Source organism: Dromaius novaehollandiae, chromosome Z (genome assembly GCF_036370855.1).
Source record: "Dromaius novaehollandiae isolate bDroNov1 chromosome Z, bDroNov1.hap1, whole genome shotgun sequence".
NCBI lineage: Eukaryota > Metazoa > Chordata > Aves > Casuariiformes > Dromaiidae > Dromaius > Dromaius novaehollandiae.
Genome location: NC_088132.1, coordinates 23,453,008 through 23,471,545, shown reverse-complemented (window position 1 = coordinate 23,471,545; position 18,538 = coordinate 23,453,008). Strand labels below are relative to the sequence as shown.

The window sequence follows — 18,538 nt, the reverse complement described above, 5'->3', positions numbered from 1 at the left end:
TTGCATTTCTTCTCTCTGGAGATCCTTCGAAATATTGCTCTGGGCGGAGAGGCTGAATTGGTGGGATTTGCAGACTAGCTGCAGGTGCAGCAGCAAGAAACGGACCTAGGTTATGTTATGTCCTGTTTGGCTGGGCTAGGAGCAGGGCAAAAAGGGTGGAGATAATTTGGGTTAGAGACTCTTTTCTCGGGAAGTGCAGTGTTGTTCCTGCTTAGTGCTATACACGGTGACGTCGTGGGGTGGGGGAAGAGGAAAGAGGAGGGGTGATCTAACAAACAGCTGCTGCAGCTGCAAAAGGAGAGAAAGAGAAAGATCAGGAGCAGCAGCAGTGACCTGGCCCCCGAAACAGGTAATCTCTCTTGAGCAAAGGTGACCTGGACTGTTCAAATGCAGAAAGAAAAGGGAAACAAAGCAGGGTGGGAAGTGCTCATAGGAGGAAAACGTATCTTTTACGCTGCTTCTCTGTAGCGCTCTCTTTGCTGAGCTGTAGCACTTGTAACAGGGGCTGGGGGGGAAGGGGCAGAAGTTCAAACCAGCGTGACTTAAAAGGAAATCGTGTCAGCGGAGGGGTTTTTCTAGCCGACCTTTCCTACAGAAAAAGAAAAAAAGGGAACATTGCCCTCTGGTTTCAGCGAGGGATTGCTTCCTCATGCCTCTCTCGCCGCGGCCACTGCGCGCCCACAGCAAGGCGGCCGCGGCGGCTGCTCCGCGACAGCGGCCGCGGGAGCCCCCCGGAGCGGGACCCAGCTGCCCCGCAGCCGCCCTGGCCGGGCCGGACCCCGCGCCCACCCCTGCTCTTCGCTCGGCCGGGGCCGCGCCGCGGGCACCGGATGCAGGCGTCCCCGCGCTCGCCTCGGAGGAGAGCGCTGCGCAGGCGTCTTCACCATCCTCACGCCGAAGGCCACAAAAAGTACATATATGTATTTTTCTGTAATCATTCTGCTTGTGAGAACACATCAGGCTTTCCAAACTAAAGCTGTATCACTGTTGAAATCTCCGCCAGTGAAGAGAGGGAACAGAGGATGCTTGGGAACATGCTGCTGTATATACGAAGTCTGAGTGATCTGACGTCTCACCCAGTTTTCTAGGTTTCCAGCCCAGAGAGAGCAGATAAAGTGAAGTATTTCCACTAAGCAAGCTTGAGAGCTAACATTTCAGTGTGTTCTCTGTGAAATCAGTGATAATAAGTAAGGTGGAAATGACAACTAAAACAATGGACAGCTCATCCAGCCTTCTGGATCTGAGTACTGCGAGACCCGTGTCCATGTCTTTCCTCCAGCATCCATATGGGCAGTGTACCAGAGTGTGTAGTGTCCCCACCATACCTTCAATTTGAGAGATATTAAAAACCACTTAGGAGCACTAAAGCATAAGGAGTACTACAAGGATCAAAGGCGCCAGCAAATCCCTTTTGGGGAACCAGGACGCTGGAGAGGACAAGCGACGTTCATATGGCCAGCCAGTGCATCCAGGCAGAGGCAGTACTCAGACATCTCTCTGCAGGCATCTGTTTGGTCTCCTAGTTGGTACTTGCCCGCTGGGGTGCTGCAGAAGCAAATGGTGGAAGATAAATATGGACTGGAGCCTGCTGTGAACCATGAAATGCGGAAAGTCTAATTAAAGCCAATCCCTTTTGCCAGTGACCTTTTAAATAGAAACACATGGCTGAAGTTTGGTGTTGGGATACAAAACTGTCAGGACGGTGCAACAGATTGACCTCAGCCTGCTTCTCGCTTCCCTGACGAGACCAGCCTCAGCTCCTGGTGGAGAAGAAAGGCCTTAGAGGACAATTACATTTCAGTTTCCTTTGATTATATTTAAATTCTGGTTCATTCTCCCCAGATTTCTCCATTTCCGTTAAAGATCTCACTGGTTGGGTTACCCTCTGTGCTGGGATTAACACAGCAGGATGAAATGCAATTTTGAGGTCAGGGCCAGTCCTTCATACAGTGAGAGCATCGTCAAGTGAGGGAGGCTTGCTGTTCACGAGGTCTGATCATGAATTTTAACATAAAATGGCACCCTTATTGCCTAAACACTAGCATGAAGCTGTGTTTACAAAAGTCCTCTTAGTTACTCTCTGTTTAGCCAAGATTACACAGTTTAAGAATTGTTAAGAAAACAATTTTCTAGCCAGCTGATGGAGGAAGGGTTCAGAAAATAAGCCCAAATCTTTGAAAGACTATTTCTGAAGATGAGAGACAGATGTTGCAAACTGCACTTCAGAACAGGAGAGATCCTGCATCCAGTGCAAAGCACACATGGCAGTGTTAGGCTGAGGGGACTGGTGGAGGCACTGGTGCAACGCCTCGAGAGTTTTACAGCTGTGCTTATAAGCACTCTGTACATTACAGAGCTCCAGTAATAAGGCTGTGTCTGAAATCAGAACAATGATCTTGATTTTTTGCCGGTTTCTAACGTATCTTCTGTTTTTCTTAGGAAGAGAAAGAACAAAGTATCGTTCAGTATGAAAGCTGATAGAATTCTTGGACAATTTTTATAGATCCTGCTAGCCTTGAGTCCAATTAAGCTGTATCACACAAGTGTATTCAATACATTCCCTTGCTGGGGTCCTCGTGTGTCTTATTTTTGTAGTATCCAAGGCCACCGATATCTTTTAGGACATAAATTATGCCATCAAATCTTTCTGTGCTTGTAGAAGTAATGATGTGAAGAGCAGCCATCCTGCGTAATAGAAAGAAAAACATATGCTATGATGTCCCTATCATAGACTTAGAATAAAAATTTAGAAGATCAGTGGATCTAGATCAGTTTGCCAGTTGTGCATGTTATTGTTGTGTTATGGAAGTCAGGCCTGTCGGCCTCCATAACAGGGCTCGACCCTAGGTTCCCGCAGAAAAGTTCAGAGTCAAATCAAAACAAATCAGATAATTTTAATCACGCGCGTGCCGTAATTACAGCTCGAGCTGGGTGCCTCCGAAGAGGGACCCCAACATAAACAAATTTTGGGTAATTAGTCTTTTCGACTTCCATTTCCCACCCCTCACGCAATAGTTAGACCAATAGTAATTTATTGGTCTGGGGTCTCCTGCTCCTCATTGGGTCTCATCGTCATTCTGAGGCAAGCTGTTTTTCCTCCTTATTTTTGTTTTTTTGCAGTCTCTGATGACGGTTGTACTTCTGTTTTTGTTGGGTCTGGCGGTTGCCTCCCAAGGTCTTATTTTTCCCCATTGTTTTGGCGTCTTCCCTCTCGGAGTCGGTGACACAGGTGCGCAGACTGCGTGTGGCTCCCTTTTTTTCCCAGCCTGAACGAGCTCTGAGGCACTATTTTTTATTAAACTAAGTAAAGATTCGTTACTTTTCCCACGCTTGGCCTAAGGCTTCAGCAAATCTAGCCACTCGTGCTAAGCAAGTTTTATATAAGTTGTGCTAAGCAGCCATTTCTAGACAGTTTCAATTCACTATTCTTTAACAGTTGTTTATGGGTTTTGTCCAATGCTGGGAAAGAAGTGTGTTCATTAATCATATTTAGATATTTCTAAACAAAGGCATTCACTATTTGTTAATATGCAGATACAAATGATATATACAGTTTGGCAGCAGAGACGCATCACACAACATGTGCACACTGGATTAAAGGGCATGGGAAAGGGGATTTACTACTCATTGTGACATGAAATTAACTAGTTAATTATAACTATAAATATATTCATCCAGGAGATTAATTCTAGTCCAAAGCTGACAAAGGCATTTCCAAAGAAGGTAGACACTCTTTATTGCATCTGGATAAGAGGCAAACCTCTCTCTGGAATAAGTCAGAAGAAAATACCTTTCTGAAAGAGGGAAAGTAAATATGTCCAGAACCTATGGAGTTCTGCAAAAATTTGGAATGACTATAAAAATTAGATTAGAATAGCTATAAAAGTTACTCTGCCCCTACAGGAGAAGATTCGCATTTATTAAATGCAACTTGAAACATAAGGTGTGCTGAAAGACAAAGACCCTAATTTAATGAACATCAAGAAAACCAGCAGAGCAAGGTGGTTAAACTGGGAGAAGACAGATACCTTTCATATTGCATTAAGTGTAGATTGAACTGTGGCTTTCCTTTCCATTTCCTCACCTACCTTTTTATAAATATTTTTACTTGTGTTGTCTGCTTGCAGCACTGTGACTTACTTGCGTTGTACTTTACACTGCCTTAAATGTGAGCCTGAGGCATGTCTTCTGGCCAGAAGATCGCCTTGGCCCAGGAGCAGGAGAGGCTGGAGGCCGGTGTCCCTGGGAGGTGCTGTAGGTCCCTGGACTGCCCCAGAGATGTGGGGGTGCACATCCGGGCCGCCCCAACGCCGGCCACGGGGGAAGCAAGTGTCTGAATATGTATATGCTGAGACATACATAGAGTGTGTTGAGAAGAGTACTCTTCTGCGACTATCAACAGACACAGTGGTCATTGAGCTGTTTCCTCTTGTTCAAAGAGGATGCAATTTGTAAAAAATGAAGAGTTTGAATGTTGTAATGAATAACACAGTTTGCTTTACCGTTTTCACCTCCACAGCTTTACCATGAACACCTACCTCTTTGTGTACGACTTAATGCAGTTCTGTGGACATTCCTGGATATTTACCAATATGATCATCAGGTTCATGTCATTTGGCAAAGGTAGGATTCCTTCTGTATTTTACTTAAATATTTTAAGAGGAAGTGATACACAGAAACATCAAATTAGAAACAAACTTAGGATCCTGAACAGGTTTATGTTCAACAGTGGGTAGAGGGGGCTGCAGTTTCAATAAGAGTGACAAAATGCTACTTCTTCCAGTGCAGATGAATGTTAAAAAGGATGAACAAATTACTGATACCTATATTCTGGCTGTACCACATCAAGAATCAAATTCTTTTTTGGCTAATGAGCTGCAATATTTGGTAGTCTGCCCGTAACATTTGACTTAGACGCAGACCTAAATGTGATTAGGTCCAATCATTATTGTATACATAACTCCCATTGAAGCCAGTAAGAGGGAATATCTTTGTGGCTACTGCACGCAACCTTTTATCTCCCCAAAGCATTACAGCACATTTTTCTTTCAGTTGCCAAGGAGTCAAGGCACAAAACCAGAAAATTAGTGATTGGAAATTTAAAGTAATTTGTAGGCGGTGGGCAGCTGTAAGCCCATGAGATATTTACTTTCTAGTCTGCTTGTTTTGTGAAGTGTCATGCATAGAGATACAGGTAGAAACTGCAACAACTGCTCTGTATAAAGGGATATTTATAAACCAAAACACCCTGCACAGGGTTTGCCCCTGGATCAGATATAGGGAATGCCAGTCTCTCCTCAGCTTCCTCTCTCCGCATCTCAGAGCAGAAGGCAGTGGACTGCACACCTCCCCACACAGCAGCCAGCAGGCTGCCATATTTCTGGCAAAGGCAGAATGTGGAAGGAAAAGCTCAGCCATTACAGTTTTACAGTTAAAGTTCCCTCTTCCCTCCTCCCCTCCCAAATCTTTTCTTCTGAAACCCCAAGAATTGGTACCATATGGACTTTATTTACTGTCATCTTCAGTGGCCATGGGGCAAGAGAAAAATTAGTAGTTGGCCCTGATTTTTCTGTATAACTGTGGTCTAATTTTCCTCCTCCCTTTGGCTGTAGATTCGTTGGCAGACACATTTTACTCCATAGGACTTGTGATGCGCCTTTGCCAGCTGTTATCAGTACTGGAGATCCTACATATCCTTGCTGGCATTGATAAAAGCCGTCTCTTCCCTCGTTTTTTGCAGGTAAGTCCCCTTCTCAAGGCTCTTCCTTTCATGACTTACACACTTTGACCACTGCCACCCCTGGGGACAAGCCCTTGCTAACCTAGCCTGGACGGACCACCTCCCTTCCTCAGCAAGGAGCTTGATCCAGCTTTAGGTTTGCTAGCTGCAGAGGTTAACACCACGCAACAGAGCTGTGTTGGGAAGTAGCTGCGCTTTAGATGCTTCCAGCTAGCCTGGCTGGCCCCGAGCAAAGTGCGGGAGTGCCCAGCAAGTGCTCGCCTGGGAGCCCTCTGGAGAAGCTGGCGTCCTGTCTGCAGCAGCAGCATCAGGAGTTGGAGACAGGCCCTCCTCAGCCCGCACATTGCAGCCAGATGGCGAGGTATTCAGAGCCTAAGTGTCATAGACGGTTCTTTTCCGTGCTGTTTCCTCGCCAACATATGCATGGGTTTTTTTAGACTAGTGTGAGACACGTTCTTACGGGGTGGCAAAGAGATGGCAATGAGAAAGCTGCCAGCATCTCAAGCCTCCTGAATCACTAGATAGCAAACAGGGTTTGCTGGAGGGCATGGAGTGTGGACAGAAAAGAATTGCTTAAGAGTAAGAGAGAAGAATTAAGGGGCAGAAGAAGAATTAATACTGGGAGGGAAAAGAAAAGAGAATTCTCATTCTTTCTGGAAGGGTCTCTGCCCACACTTGTGGCAACACCCAGAGTTTCTGACATTTTAAAGGGTTTTCAGAGCATACTTTCAGTTGTAGGCAGAAAACTGGTCTAGGTATCGCATACTACAACAAAACCCAAGATGATTCTCTGACATTTTCCCTAGCACACTCTTGTTTCCTGTTGGAGTTAAACTCTGGTTTTGGTATTTTTATTAATGCATTGGAAAAAATAAAATTCTTGAGCTGAATGTAACTTCAACCCTTCCAATTCTTAGTATTTGAATACTGGCGAAACTGGTGTTGCTCTCAGCAATCAGAATGTAGAAGACTAAAAGCAGTTAGTTGTGTTTTTAGTTTTCTGGATAGCCCATTTTTTCAAATGACATATTAAAAGGGTGAAGATGTTCCTCTTTTGAATTCTCCATCAGAAATTGATTGACTAATACATATCTCTGTTCTTGGTGCTGCTCACCAAGTACGGCATCAGATCTGTCAAAATGCAATTAACTGTTTTTTCCCCTGCCTGAATCTACGGGCTCTTATACTGATCTAGGCGGGGGGGGGGGAAGGGGGGCTGAGTATCCAGTCTATACATACCCTGTATCAAATCTCATGTCATCTCTTGGAGAGACAAGCAGCCTGCTAAGTCTAAGGCAGTCATTAATGCAAGGTCCATCCTGGCAGAGGCCATGCACTCCCCAGCCCAAACTTGGTACCTCCTTTCCTGCCAGCTCCACAGGAGCAGAAATCAGGGCAGCCTGTGCAAACACCACTCCCGAGCAGCGTTCACTGTGGGTAAACTGCAGAGCTGAGGTAAGCGCAAAAAGCACAGAACATCCCTGTTTTCTTACCTCCTCTCCCCCTTTGGTACAGAGTTTCTGCAGCAGAATAATCAGTGTCACCATAAAAGACACTAGATGGGAGACTGAGAGACCTGAGCAAGAAACCTCTGACCCTGACAGGGCGCTGCAACCACTGTGGTGCTCTCCAGGATGCCACAGAGGAGGTGGTCAAGGAAGGATGTGGCATAGTGACTCTCAGTATTTACCTCGCAGCAAAGTTAGTGCAGGATCCCTGCTTGGCCATATCCCCAGTCTCCTCTTGCTGTGAACAAAACTCTTACCTTGATGTTAGCAGTAATCTCGTGCTTTCCAGGCGACATATGCCAGTTTGGATGGAGGTTCTGCTTTCTCTTGGGCTGGCCTGCTTTTACAGTGAGTGTGCAGGTTACACAGCTGCATGCCAGCCATCCTCCAGTGTGATTTCCACACTTGGCTCCATGCCTCTTGGACAGAGCAGGGAGGTTTTCCACAGTGCTCTAGTGAAGGACAGCAGAGATGTTCACCCAGCTGCAGCCTACTAGTCTATCAGAGGTGATCATGGCAATGGTAAAACTGCAATAATTTGGTAGTGGCTTCCCAGAACCTGACTCTAAACTGAAAATACATCCTTGGAAGTGCCCCTCTGTCCATGTACATGCACGCATGTCTGCAGTTAGGTTTGTCTCAGAGTCCATCTCTAGGGTGAGACAAGAGGTGAGTGCAGCAATACCGGGGAAGCATGCGAGCAGCAGTGGCGTTACCTTGACCGTAAAAGGACGGATGTGGATGTTACCTCGTGATGGCTGAGTATTTTATAGGTATCATAGCAGAGACAAGTTTTATACAGAGTTTGGATGAAGGATTGCCACCAAAAATCTCACTTGTCATGGTGCAGTGGCATTTACAGGAGCACTTGAGGTACATGTTACAGATAACGGAAAAGCAAGCTCAGATGTGTTCCTTCAGAAAATGGATCAGGACTGGCCTTGTCAAGGCAGAGGGTCTCAGGCCACTGGATATTTAAGCAGGGCTGGGCAGGCCAGGGCCAGGCCATGCTGCTAAAGAGAGATGATTCCCATGCAATGGGTGCTCTGGGGAAATGGAGGCTGAGGGGGGCTCTGGGTGGGCCCAAGGGGAGGCTCCAGCTCTGCAGCACGAGGGGCCACGTGGGCACCGGAGAAGGAGAGCCCATCATGCACAGCTAGAGCTTCAAAACAAGAGACAGTGGGATTTAATTGCCTGGTCAGGATGTAAAGGCTGGTGGCACTGGTACCTTTGCCAGTGAGCAGGAAGGGAAGACCTAGGGAAAGACTTCACCCCTCCAGTTTTTGTGAACAAAGCATAGTTCTTCACCCCATCTGCAAACACAGCTGGATTTACCAGGCCAAACCAACATGCTATGGCTTCCTGCCAAAATCACTGACTCCTAACATAGCCCCCTTAACCCCCTTATTAACTAGCACTTCCCTAATCTTCTCTCTTTTTTTTAAACATCTACTTGATCTGAGAGCTGTTTGAGGGGGAGGTCTGGGTTTCAGATACCAAGAGTGATACTGGCAGCCACGCTTAGTAAAAAAATGGAAGTGAATGTGCTGCCTACTCCTACCCTAACCTCATCTAATCTGATTTGGTGTTTTTCTCTTGCTTGGTTCAAATGGCCTGGTTGCACTGTGGAAGTTTATGCCAACATACATCACTTTCTGAATCCTGCAAGAAACCAGAGCTGGGAGAGGAAGGAAATTCCAGTTTGATTTTAACACAAAGGACAACAAGGAATGAAAAATGAAACCATTGCATTTATGCTTTGTGAGGTGTCAGCCAGCACTTCCTTTTTATGAGCATGAAAACATAAGACTTCTGGTTTTGCTTTTTTTTTTTTTTTTAAGCAAGGGTTTGTGGCAGAGAACACCATATTTTCATTCATGCAAGCTACAAATTAAGAAAAAAATGAGCTGTGGTTTAGTAGTAACATGTTTTCTATATATACACACACATATATATATACACGCACATGTATTTATATATTTATATACATGCCCACATTTTTGTGTATATGGGGGGTGTATAGCGGCACAGTTGCAGGGGACATTTACTAGTCTCCTTTTCTCCAGGTAGCATCCTGCCTCGTCTCTTGCTTCAAAGGTTCCCATCCTCTGACTTCCCCTCACCTCTTCCTCTCATTTGTATGGGCTACCTAAAGGTGTGAGTGCTATAAAATGAAACAGCACAGTGTTTTGAAAGGGAACAAGGGGAGGCAGCAGGCAACCTCCCAATTTACACAAGAAAGAGGCACAATAGCAATATCCATATGCAGGAAGACACCGCGGTTGCCTCTCAGTGCAGAGCAACCAGCCTCACTTGCTGCGCTGCAGCTTTGCTTCAAAGCAAGGCCACTGGCGGTTCTCCATTTTGCAGGCTCTGATGCATCCCACCACTTGCTGCCCAAGGCTGCCACCCGTGAAGAGCAGCAGACCTAGGTAGGACCTGCTTTGTGAGCATTTAGACTTAAAGACTAGACTTAACCTGCTTTGCCTGGTCTGATTACTTCCATCATTTGCAACTCATAAAGCTGACTGTCCACACCACTCCTTCTCCCAAACACAAGTTCCCCAGTGGCTGGAAATCTCGGTCCCAGCCAGGCCATGTTTGCAGACTCTTGTGTGTCTGCTCCCCACATAGAAAAGGAGCTTGAAAGTCTCTCTCCGCTTGCAGACCACGAGGGTGTGTGGTAGCCATTCCACGTCCTTAGTCAACACTTGTCCTTCCAAAACCGGCAACAGTAGCTACCTATCTACTCCTCATCCTTCTGACTGAAAAGCTAGCAGGTCCGGATCACTTGATCCATACTGTTCTCTAGCACTTTGCCTCCTAGCATCAGCTTTCAAGGAGCGAATAACTATTTGGAAAATGGGCCTTTTCATAGTTATTACAAACCTTTGGTCTCCAGGTGAGACAATTCCCTGAAACATGAATCACATTAGCACCATTACAAGACTTTCTCTCCACATCCTGATCTGATGTTAGGGTCTACAACAAGCTGCCCCCACCACGCAGGGAACAGTCTCTGGCCATCCTTCACCAAAATGATTTTAACCCAGACTCCGTTCTGTTTATTCTCCTCCCTGACTCCTTGCGTTCCAGCACGCAAGCCTGTCCAGGGCCGGTCCCACGCTCCTCTTTGTTTTGATTTCCCTCGTGCAATGGCTGTTCCACCTTGCTTCTCCCATCTCCGCTGCATCTGGTTTCGGATCCAGCAGCAGCAGTTGCAGTTCCCCTGCGCTCCCCTGCAGCCGCACAGAGGAGTTACGTCCCACCCCCATTTCCCAGCCTCTCGACATCCTACCTTCTTAGAAATCACTTCCTGAGCTAGGGACTGACAGGATCTACTGCAAAAAACTACAGTCAGGGCAGGGTGAGAGGTGACAAAACGTTTTTATCTGTTGTGGCCTCTCAGTGCTTTTCAAGATGAGGAACCAGATCCCTAGAGGAGCAACACCCTCTGTTTCTGTATGAAAAATTGCTCTCACGTAGTTTTGTTGCATAGTAAAGTGACGGCTGTACATTTTTGTGTCTGCTTTATCTGACGGATATGGTTTGCAAGAAAAAAAGTCTGTAGCCAAACTGTTCCACACAAGAACTGGTAAACATTACGTAGCAAAACTACTGCGCAAACTTGCTGAGAGGCCAATTTCATTTTTGGTTTAAGGTAGGAGTGAGGGGGAGGGGAAAACCAGTAAAGAGGAATGAATGCACATACAAAAATCACCTTGCTATCTGATTTTCGTTTCATGACTTTACACTGGCTTGACGTCTTACCCATAAAATCACTCACCCCTAAGGTTCTTAATGGAAGATTTGGCTCTGTGGGCCAATTGGTTTAAAACTCAATGAAGTTGCACAGAGTCACGCCAGCTGATCATATGCATTTTTTCCCCTTTAACAGTTTCAAACAGAGCATAAATCAGGGTGAGCCAGCAGAGATTTGGAAGGGTTTCACAGGAGGCTGTAGGCAGTGCTCAACACTGCAGATGCATTCATTTTTCAAGTTCCGTGGAGAACAGGGTACAGGTACAGATATGAAGCTTGTCCCAGAAAACTGAGAAAAGACACTTATTTTTAAATTCTTGAGCTCTAATATTGCCAAAGTATTTTTTTAAGCTGGAGATGCTGCCGGTTTAATTCTTTCTCATATGTTGCCATTCATAAAGGCAAATCTGGTGGGTAGGCTAAGGTCTGACTACTAGAAAAATGTTATTATGATGTAAATATTATGGCAATGATTGACATAAAGGAGAATAAGCTTAAATCCATTTCTCATGGCCAGGACACACACAGAGCAAGGCAGTGGGTGCTCACCCACCTGCCTCCAGCACCGAGCGCAGGGCAGAAGGGCTCTGCTCCAGACACCGCAGCAACCTCATGGACAGTTTCCCTCTACTAACGGCCCAAGCCATCCCCTTCAGCAAACAAACCACCACCCTTGCAATAGTAGCTGCAACCAAGTTTCCAATTCCTTAATCTGGGGGACTGCAGGGTCTAAAAAAAAAGCCGATCAAGATGTCAAAAATCCACTGGAGCTTGTGCAATACAAACTGGATTCACTCGTGGCCTCCTATTTTGCCAGAATGACATAGAAATGAGAGCTATACAACATGCTATCTGAATTCACAATTCTTTTTTCTTTTCAGATCGCTGAGAGAATAATTGTATTATTTGTCGTCATCAATAGTCAGGAAGAAGTTCAAGGGAAATATATTGTGTGTGTTTTATTTTTCCTCTGGAATTTATTAGATGTGGTCAGGTAAGAGGTCAAAGTGGAAACTGTGAGAGGAAAGCAGGTCATTCTAGCAAGCAAAACCCACCCACTGTGATGCAGGCTCTTCATTTCAATATCTTGAAATTGGTAGAAAAGTATATTGTCCATTGTAAATAAAAGCCTCCCTTGATAAAACTACACTTATTGATTTGTACAACTGACATATCTGAGCAGCTGAGTGAAACCCAGCTAGTATATTACAGAAGTAAATCACTGCATTAACATTTCTAATTCAAAAGGTTTGATCTTTCTAACACAAATTTAGAAGAAAATCACAGCTATTTCCCAGGGAAAGGCATTTCCCCAAACTGATTTAAAATCCTATTGCTTTAAGAGCACACTTTCTTTTTTTCTTTTTTTTTTTTTTTAATCTCATTTGGATCCAAGAACCACAGCATAATAAGGAGGCAGATGAAGGACTTTTTACCATGCCAGATAAGTTACTATGTGTTAACTACACTCTGCTTTTCAAACAGCCAAGAGCTCCTGCTGCAGACAGCCAGGACTCTGGTTCAGTATGGCACAGATTGCACCACAGGGAAAACTCACATCAGGCAAAAGGGATGGTAATAGATTTAACAATTTTTATCATAAAAATTACATATCATGGAAGGCTACCCAGGCTGCTCTGGGCCTGGAGCACCAGGCAAAGGTATCAGTGTGAAAATCCCACCTTAGTGATTTTCACATTGATGTCTGCAGACAGTCATTTCTCAAATGTTACTTGAGCCTCTATGGATCTCGGTTTGTACATCTAAGAAAAAAGACATATGGGATTAAGTAGTATTTAAAAAAGACAGAGGCCTCTTGCCAGTCTCTGTATGAGAGCAAATTTCTGTATGTATTATGCACTTTCTATTATTCTAAATATATTGCTTTGGGGACTGACTGAGAATATGGGTTTAGGCACCAGAGAAAGTCGATGTTATAAAAAGAGATCTGAAAAAGCAAAATGACTGGTATAAGTGATCAGATTTTAAGTCAGCTTCAGAGTCCTGGGACTACATGTATTAATATATTACTCATATTAATTATGTGGATTATCCCTCTACCTTGTTTCTGTTTGAATTTTGTAAAGCTCATTTTGTAGACCTCACTCTCAGATGAAAATGTTCTGTGCAGCTGGAGTAAAAGAGGCCAAAACTGTAACAAAAAATAAACTACACAGCACTGCCAATACATATTATTTTCCATCATTGCTTAACAACACAGTCCAGCATCATTGCAATAATAGGGGCTGATTAATAGGCAGGATACTGTGGTCTAGAGCAGCAAACAAACAGTTCAAGCAATAACGTATGACACAATTTATACTGTTTTAGAAATCTTATTTGGTTTATTTTAGAGCATCTGTGCAGTGTCCCAGCATCTCAAAGGAGAAACCATCTCTAAACATGCAGAGGACTCTATTCCACCCCTTAGAAAAAACTAGCTGTGAAGTATTGCAGACTCTCCCATCTCATTTGTCAGGGACATAAATGTCCTGTGGATTACAGCTAACAATATACTGAGAGCAAATTCTGCAAAGTTTTCCATATTTGATTTTTTTGCTTATTACCATAAGCAGTCCAAGGAGATCTACTGAGAGTGGATGGCTCTAGAAGAGTCTCCCTTCTGTACAGCATTGAGATTATGCTTTCAAAATAATAGCAATAAAAAAATGGAGACAATCCTGAGGCAAGCCTGGAACACAAGCTTGTGAGAATATAATACATTTCTAATTTGTCAAATTCTTCTTCTACAGTTCAGGAATGGTGCAAAATTACTCAAATAAAATAATAAGAGGAAACACAGAAAGTTTGTTTAATGCTGGTTCCGTCCAACAGAAACAATCCTGGCTATGGTTTAAAAATCCTTATTTTGATATCTCCAGCAAGAAAACAGGGCAAGAAACCTTTCAGTTGACCAAAAATGTGATCAAACCAGTTTCTCAAGTTTTCCTAAAGTAGCTGCACCACTTCTAGGTCACACAAGCTAGCTAGGATTAGCTCATCTTCGGGGACTAAAATTCTGCCCACTCTGGGCTCCCAGCGAGCCACAGTAACACAAATGACTTGGCAAAGTTTGGTAACTCACAGGGGAACGCTGCCCACTGCGAACCAGCAGAAGTTTCATGCATGCAAGGAGGAACCGGTCTGTTTTGGGACTCCTGGGGTGATCCACCTAACCAGTTTTCCATTTTCCCTCTTCTGACACAGTTGAAACATTTTGCAACACCTCATAGCATGATGAAGCAAAGCACATTGTGCTGAAGTGCATCATTAGAGCTCTGTCACCAGCAAAAACTGAGAAAAAGCAAAACAGGAGGGTGCTTGGTTTAGCTGTTTTCTGACCAAGGATTACTTGCAGCCATTTCTCTCACTGGGCCAGCAGTCTTTTAAGTGTTCTCCTAAACTGCTAAACCCTGATTGTTTTTTTTTTTTTTTCCCTAAACACCGCAGCTATTATTAACATCAGCACTTAGTTTTCACCACAATAAGAATAAAACATTGAACTACATTGGAGCGTAGCTGTTTTTTCAAACCAAGTTGCTGCCTTACAGATGAGCAAGTGCTACTTGTGAATATCTCAGTATTTAACATCCTTCAGCAATGGTTTAGCTAGTAGGCATAAATCTCCATTTTCTTAATCCTAAGTAACAGTCAGATTCTGCTTTACCTGGCCCTTTCAAGCACAACATCCCTAACTGAAATCTATTTTCTCACAGAACAATATGAAATCACACTGGTTTATGAGAACGCCTTTAGCTGAAGCCTGCCTGCTCTTGGCTACCGCCACAGACAACACTTCCGAAACAACGAACCATCTATATTTAGACATGAATTAGACTCTGAGCAAAATTGGTGCAGTACTGCTCCGAAGTAGTTTCTCTGCTGGGCAGCTCCAGTCTCTTGTAAAATCCTATTTTCTCAGTAATGTCTTTATTTTGAAGATGTGCTTAATTCCTCTGAGATCATTTCTCTTTCCTCTTGCTGCAGATACACTTACAACATGCTAGCAAGGATGGGAATATACTACCTACCACTGACATGGCTCAACTTCTCACTGTGCATCCTGCTCTACCCCCTCTCAGTGCTGGCTAAAGGTAAGGAGGTAGAAAGGGACCACCTACTCACTTTCTAAATCTTTTTAGTAATTTTTTAGTAATTTGATCAGTTCAATCCTTGCTTGCATTTTTAAGACATTTCCTCCTATGTTGCCAAGAGAGTTATAAAAAAATGCTTATGCACTGTCATATTTACCTGTATGTCACTTATCTTTCTTCTTTCCTCTACTTTTGCCTTATATGGGTGCTCTGGATTGTTGCCGTTGTTGCTGTTTTTTTGGTTTTTTTTTAAACAGCACAGGCAAAACTTCCATCTTTCTGACTAAATTAACAAAATGGCCCCAAGAAAGATACACAAATCCCCCATTCCATACTAACTATATCAAACTGCACATCTCAAAACTGACTTTTCCAGTACTGCAGCTGACCCTACTAGCTTAAGCCATACTTAGACTAGAACAGCTCACCATACTTACATCAAGGAAATGTGCCTGCTGATACCATATTGACAGCAGTGCAACTACAGCTGTGCCTAAACTTGGTACTGAATAGTAAATATTTGCTAATTCTAGTATCAAGACCAATTAGCACCTCTGACCTATAAAACTGTACTCAAGGAAAAAGCAGCTTCAGCACATATGTATGCATTCAAATGAAATAGTAAAGGCGGCACATAACAGGGCTATCTATGCCTTATGGGTAACTTAGGCTCTCAATTACATGAAACTTTTTGATGATTGTCCACCTCCTTTTGACTAAAGATTTACCATGTTATTTTACAGCATTTGCAATCTGTGTATCACTGCCCTATTTTGAATCCTTTGGCACATACTCCATCAAGCTGCCTTTTCCATTCGCCTTCTCCATCTACTTTCCCTATGTTCTGAAAGTGTACTTGCTAGTGCTGTTCATAGGTAAGTGACTCATCTCACAGAAAGCAGGGTCCTGAGATGTCTATGAAGGCTAATTATGAAGGCTAATAATAAAAGTCTGTTCACAAACTTTAACCTTCTCTGCAACATCTCCTGCAAAGCACTGTGGGGAAATTTGTCACCAGCCTGTTTGAATTCCTGTCTTTCAAAAACAAGTAATTAGTTTTGCAAGAGACAGATGTGGGGGGGTAAAAATACAAAACCAAAATACAACAAGCATGTCAATGATCATCTTGGCATTACAGCTGTTAATTAAACGGAAGTCTTCTTTATCAATTTCTTTTTGATCATATTCCCATTCTGTGCTAGACCTTCCAGCTGGTATGTGAAGATATATCTAAATAAAGACTTCTACAGCTTATCCCTCCTCCCACCATGTCGAAGGGAGGAAAAAATAAAAAAGAAAAGTTCTGGGTGTAAACAGACCATTTCTTTCCTCTAGCTCACAACGAAATACTTTTTAAACACTTGAATTGCAGCTACCGCTACTGCCAAGCCTTCATTCTGCCATTGGCTTTAAAACAAATTTGAACATTTGGGCAAGGTTTACAGAAGAACCTAATTTTTGTAATGTGGTGCTCTGTTCTTAAGTTCATGCAAGGAACTGTTTGGGGTTGCCAGAGGAAGGCTCACACTGTTCTTCCTAAAAGAACTGAAGACATTTTGGACTTCATGGCCTTGTGCTTACATTATTTTGTGTTTTGATTCAGGTATGTACTTCATCATCCAGAACCTCTTCTCAGAAAGAAAAGCTCACCTAGGGACAAGCAACATCAAAAAGAAGCGAAGCTAAGTTGATATTTTGTTTGGAAATAAGGAATATATTCTCAGTGGGCTGCAGCCCATCACATGTAAATACATTAGACAAAGATTCTAAAGGCACAGCTCTTGTTTGTATGCACCTGATCTGGCTGTGTGGAATTTTCAGAAAATGGAAGTCTCTTTAAGACATCTCAAAATGGAGCAGCTCAGAATCACTAATCACCTTTGAAAGTGTTGACGTCAGTTTTTAAAGTAAATGTATTTTTTCTAACCTATATTAGAGAACTCTGAAAAACAAAAAATCTGAAAAAGTGCCCCCACCCTCAATTACACTAACAATTTTTATTTTGGTTTTAATTCTTGCTTCATCAGCAACAGCTGTTCTATAGTGGCAATACTATTTAATTTATAAGATTATTTTGTGCTAGGCAAACATGTATGTGAATTGGATATGTAAACATTAACTGGGCTAAAACTTGAATCTCTTACAAGCAGAAGCTGGAAACTTCACAATTTGTGAGGTTCAAATGCAAATTAGCCCCATGCATTCACAACAGATCTAAAACATTCTGGCCCAGTGTTCCCTTCTCCAAACAAGATTCTAGAAAAAAATGCAACTAAAACATGAAAGCAAGTGAACAAGTGCTCATCCACTACGTATCCAAGGTAGGATATTTAAGGGGCAAAATAAAAATTATAATCATGCCTGCAGCAGACAATAAGAATTGCTTCCCCACAAGTTTTCTCCATGCTGAACAGAAGACAGGTAAACAGAAGCAGCATGATGTAGTCAGGCCAAGATATATATTGTCTTTAAAATGGAGTTAATGACTATTGAAAGCTACGTGCAAACTTCTGGTCACTTTATTCACATGACTTGCCCCTGGGTTATTATCTGCAAGGGGAATGCAACGAGAATGCAGCCTCTTTGAGACAGAGAATCAAGAGCAGAGACAGCAGCCCAGTGGATTTTGTCCAGAAGAAAATGGACTACATGGTTTGCACAAAGAACTGCTTAGAGGTATGCAGGAACTCATCCCATGTTTCATCTACATTGTTTATCATATGCATATGGACTTGAATTTAAAGCAGGGGGAATTGAGGCTGTTCATTTGAGCTTGACTGAAAAGTGGACTGGGGAGAGGGAATATACTTGTTAATGTGATTGTGTTCATTTTCCTTTATGAAGAAGCTTTTGCTTGTACAGCTTTCTCAAGCAGGAAGCTAAAAGGGTGTTCAGATTGTTGTAAGAAGCAGTGAGGTTGTTACGAAAGATCCCATATTACTACTTTTATTTAACATACCTGGTGGCATTGTGCCTGCAAACTGTTATGGCCACCAAAGTATTTAGGAACCATAAACAGGGTCACTGCATGCAACAGTATAGGGGCAACCTTGGATTTTTTGAAAGTAGCTCAGAGGCAGGTAGGAATATGGATATTCTTAGAGAAACAAGTACTTCCACTTTGGACTTGTAATTCAAAATGATTTACTGGTGACAGTGTGGATGAAGAAAAGCATAAAGAAGCTGAATAGGATGCCAGCTTCACAGAAGAGAGCCAGAACAAAAGAAGTACATGATCAAACCATTGTGAACTGGTGGAAAGACGGAAGGTGGAAGACGGACATTTTTCCCCTTCGGCAGTTCAATCTAATTTGTTGTAAGATTCTGTGTAGTTAAGATACCCTGGATGAGGAAACACAACATCTGATATCAACGACTGGTTTTTTTTTTAAATATATACACTTAAAACAATAAAGATTCAGGATGGGGTGCTC

At 43.2% G+C, this 18,538-nt stretch overlaps 1 protein-coding gene across 1 annotated transcript; it reads left to right on the top strand.

Moving 5' to 3' along the window:
• The first annotated feature begins 223 nt into the window (after positions 1-223).
• Positions 224-18,538, top strand: HACD4 (3-hydroxyacyl-CoA dehydratase 4). The gene is made up of 7 exons (XM_026097888.2): positions 224-349; positions 4,520-4,623; positions 5,613-5,740; positions 11,892-12,004; positions 14,998-15,104; positions 15,848-15,979; positions 16,708-18,538. Exons 2-7 carry the CDS (start codon positions 4,527-4,529, stop codon positions 16,788-16,790), a joined length of 660 nt encoding a protein of 219 aa, XP_025953673.1. The 5' UTR covers positions 224-349; positions 4,520-4,526; the 3' UTR covers positions 16,791-18,538.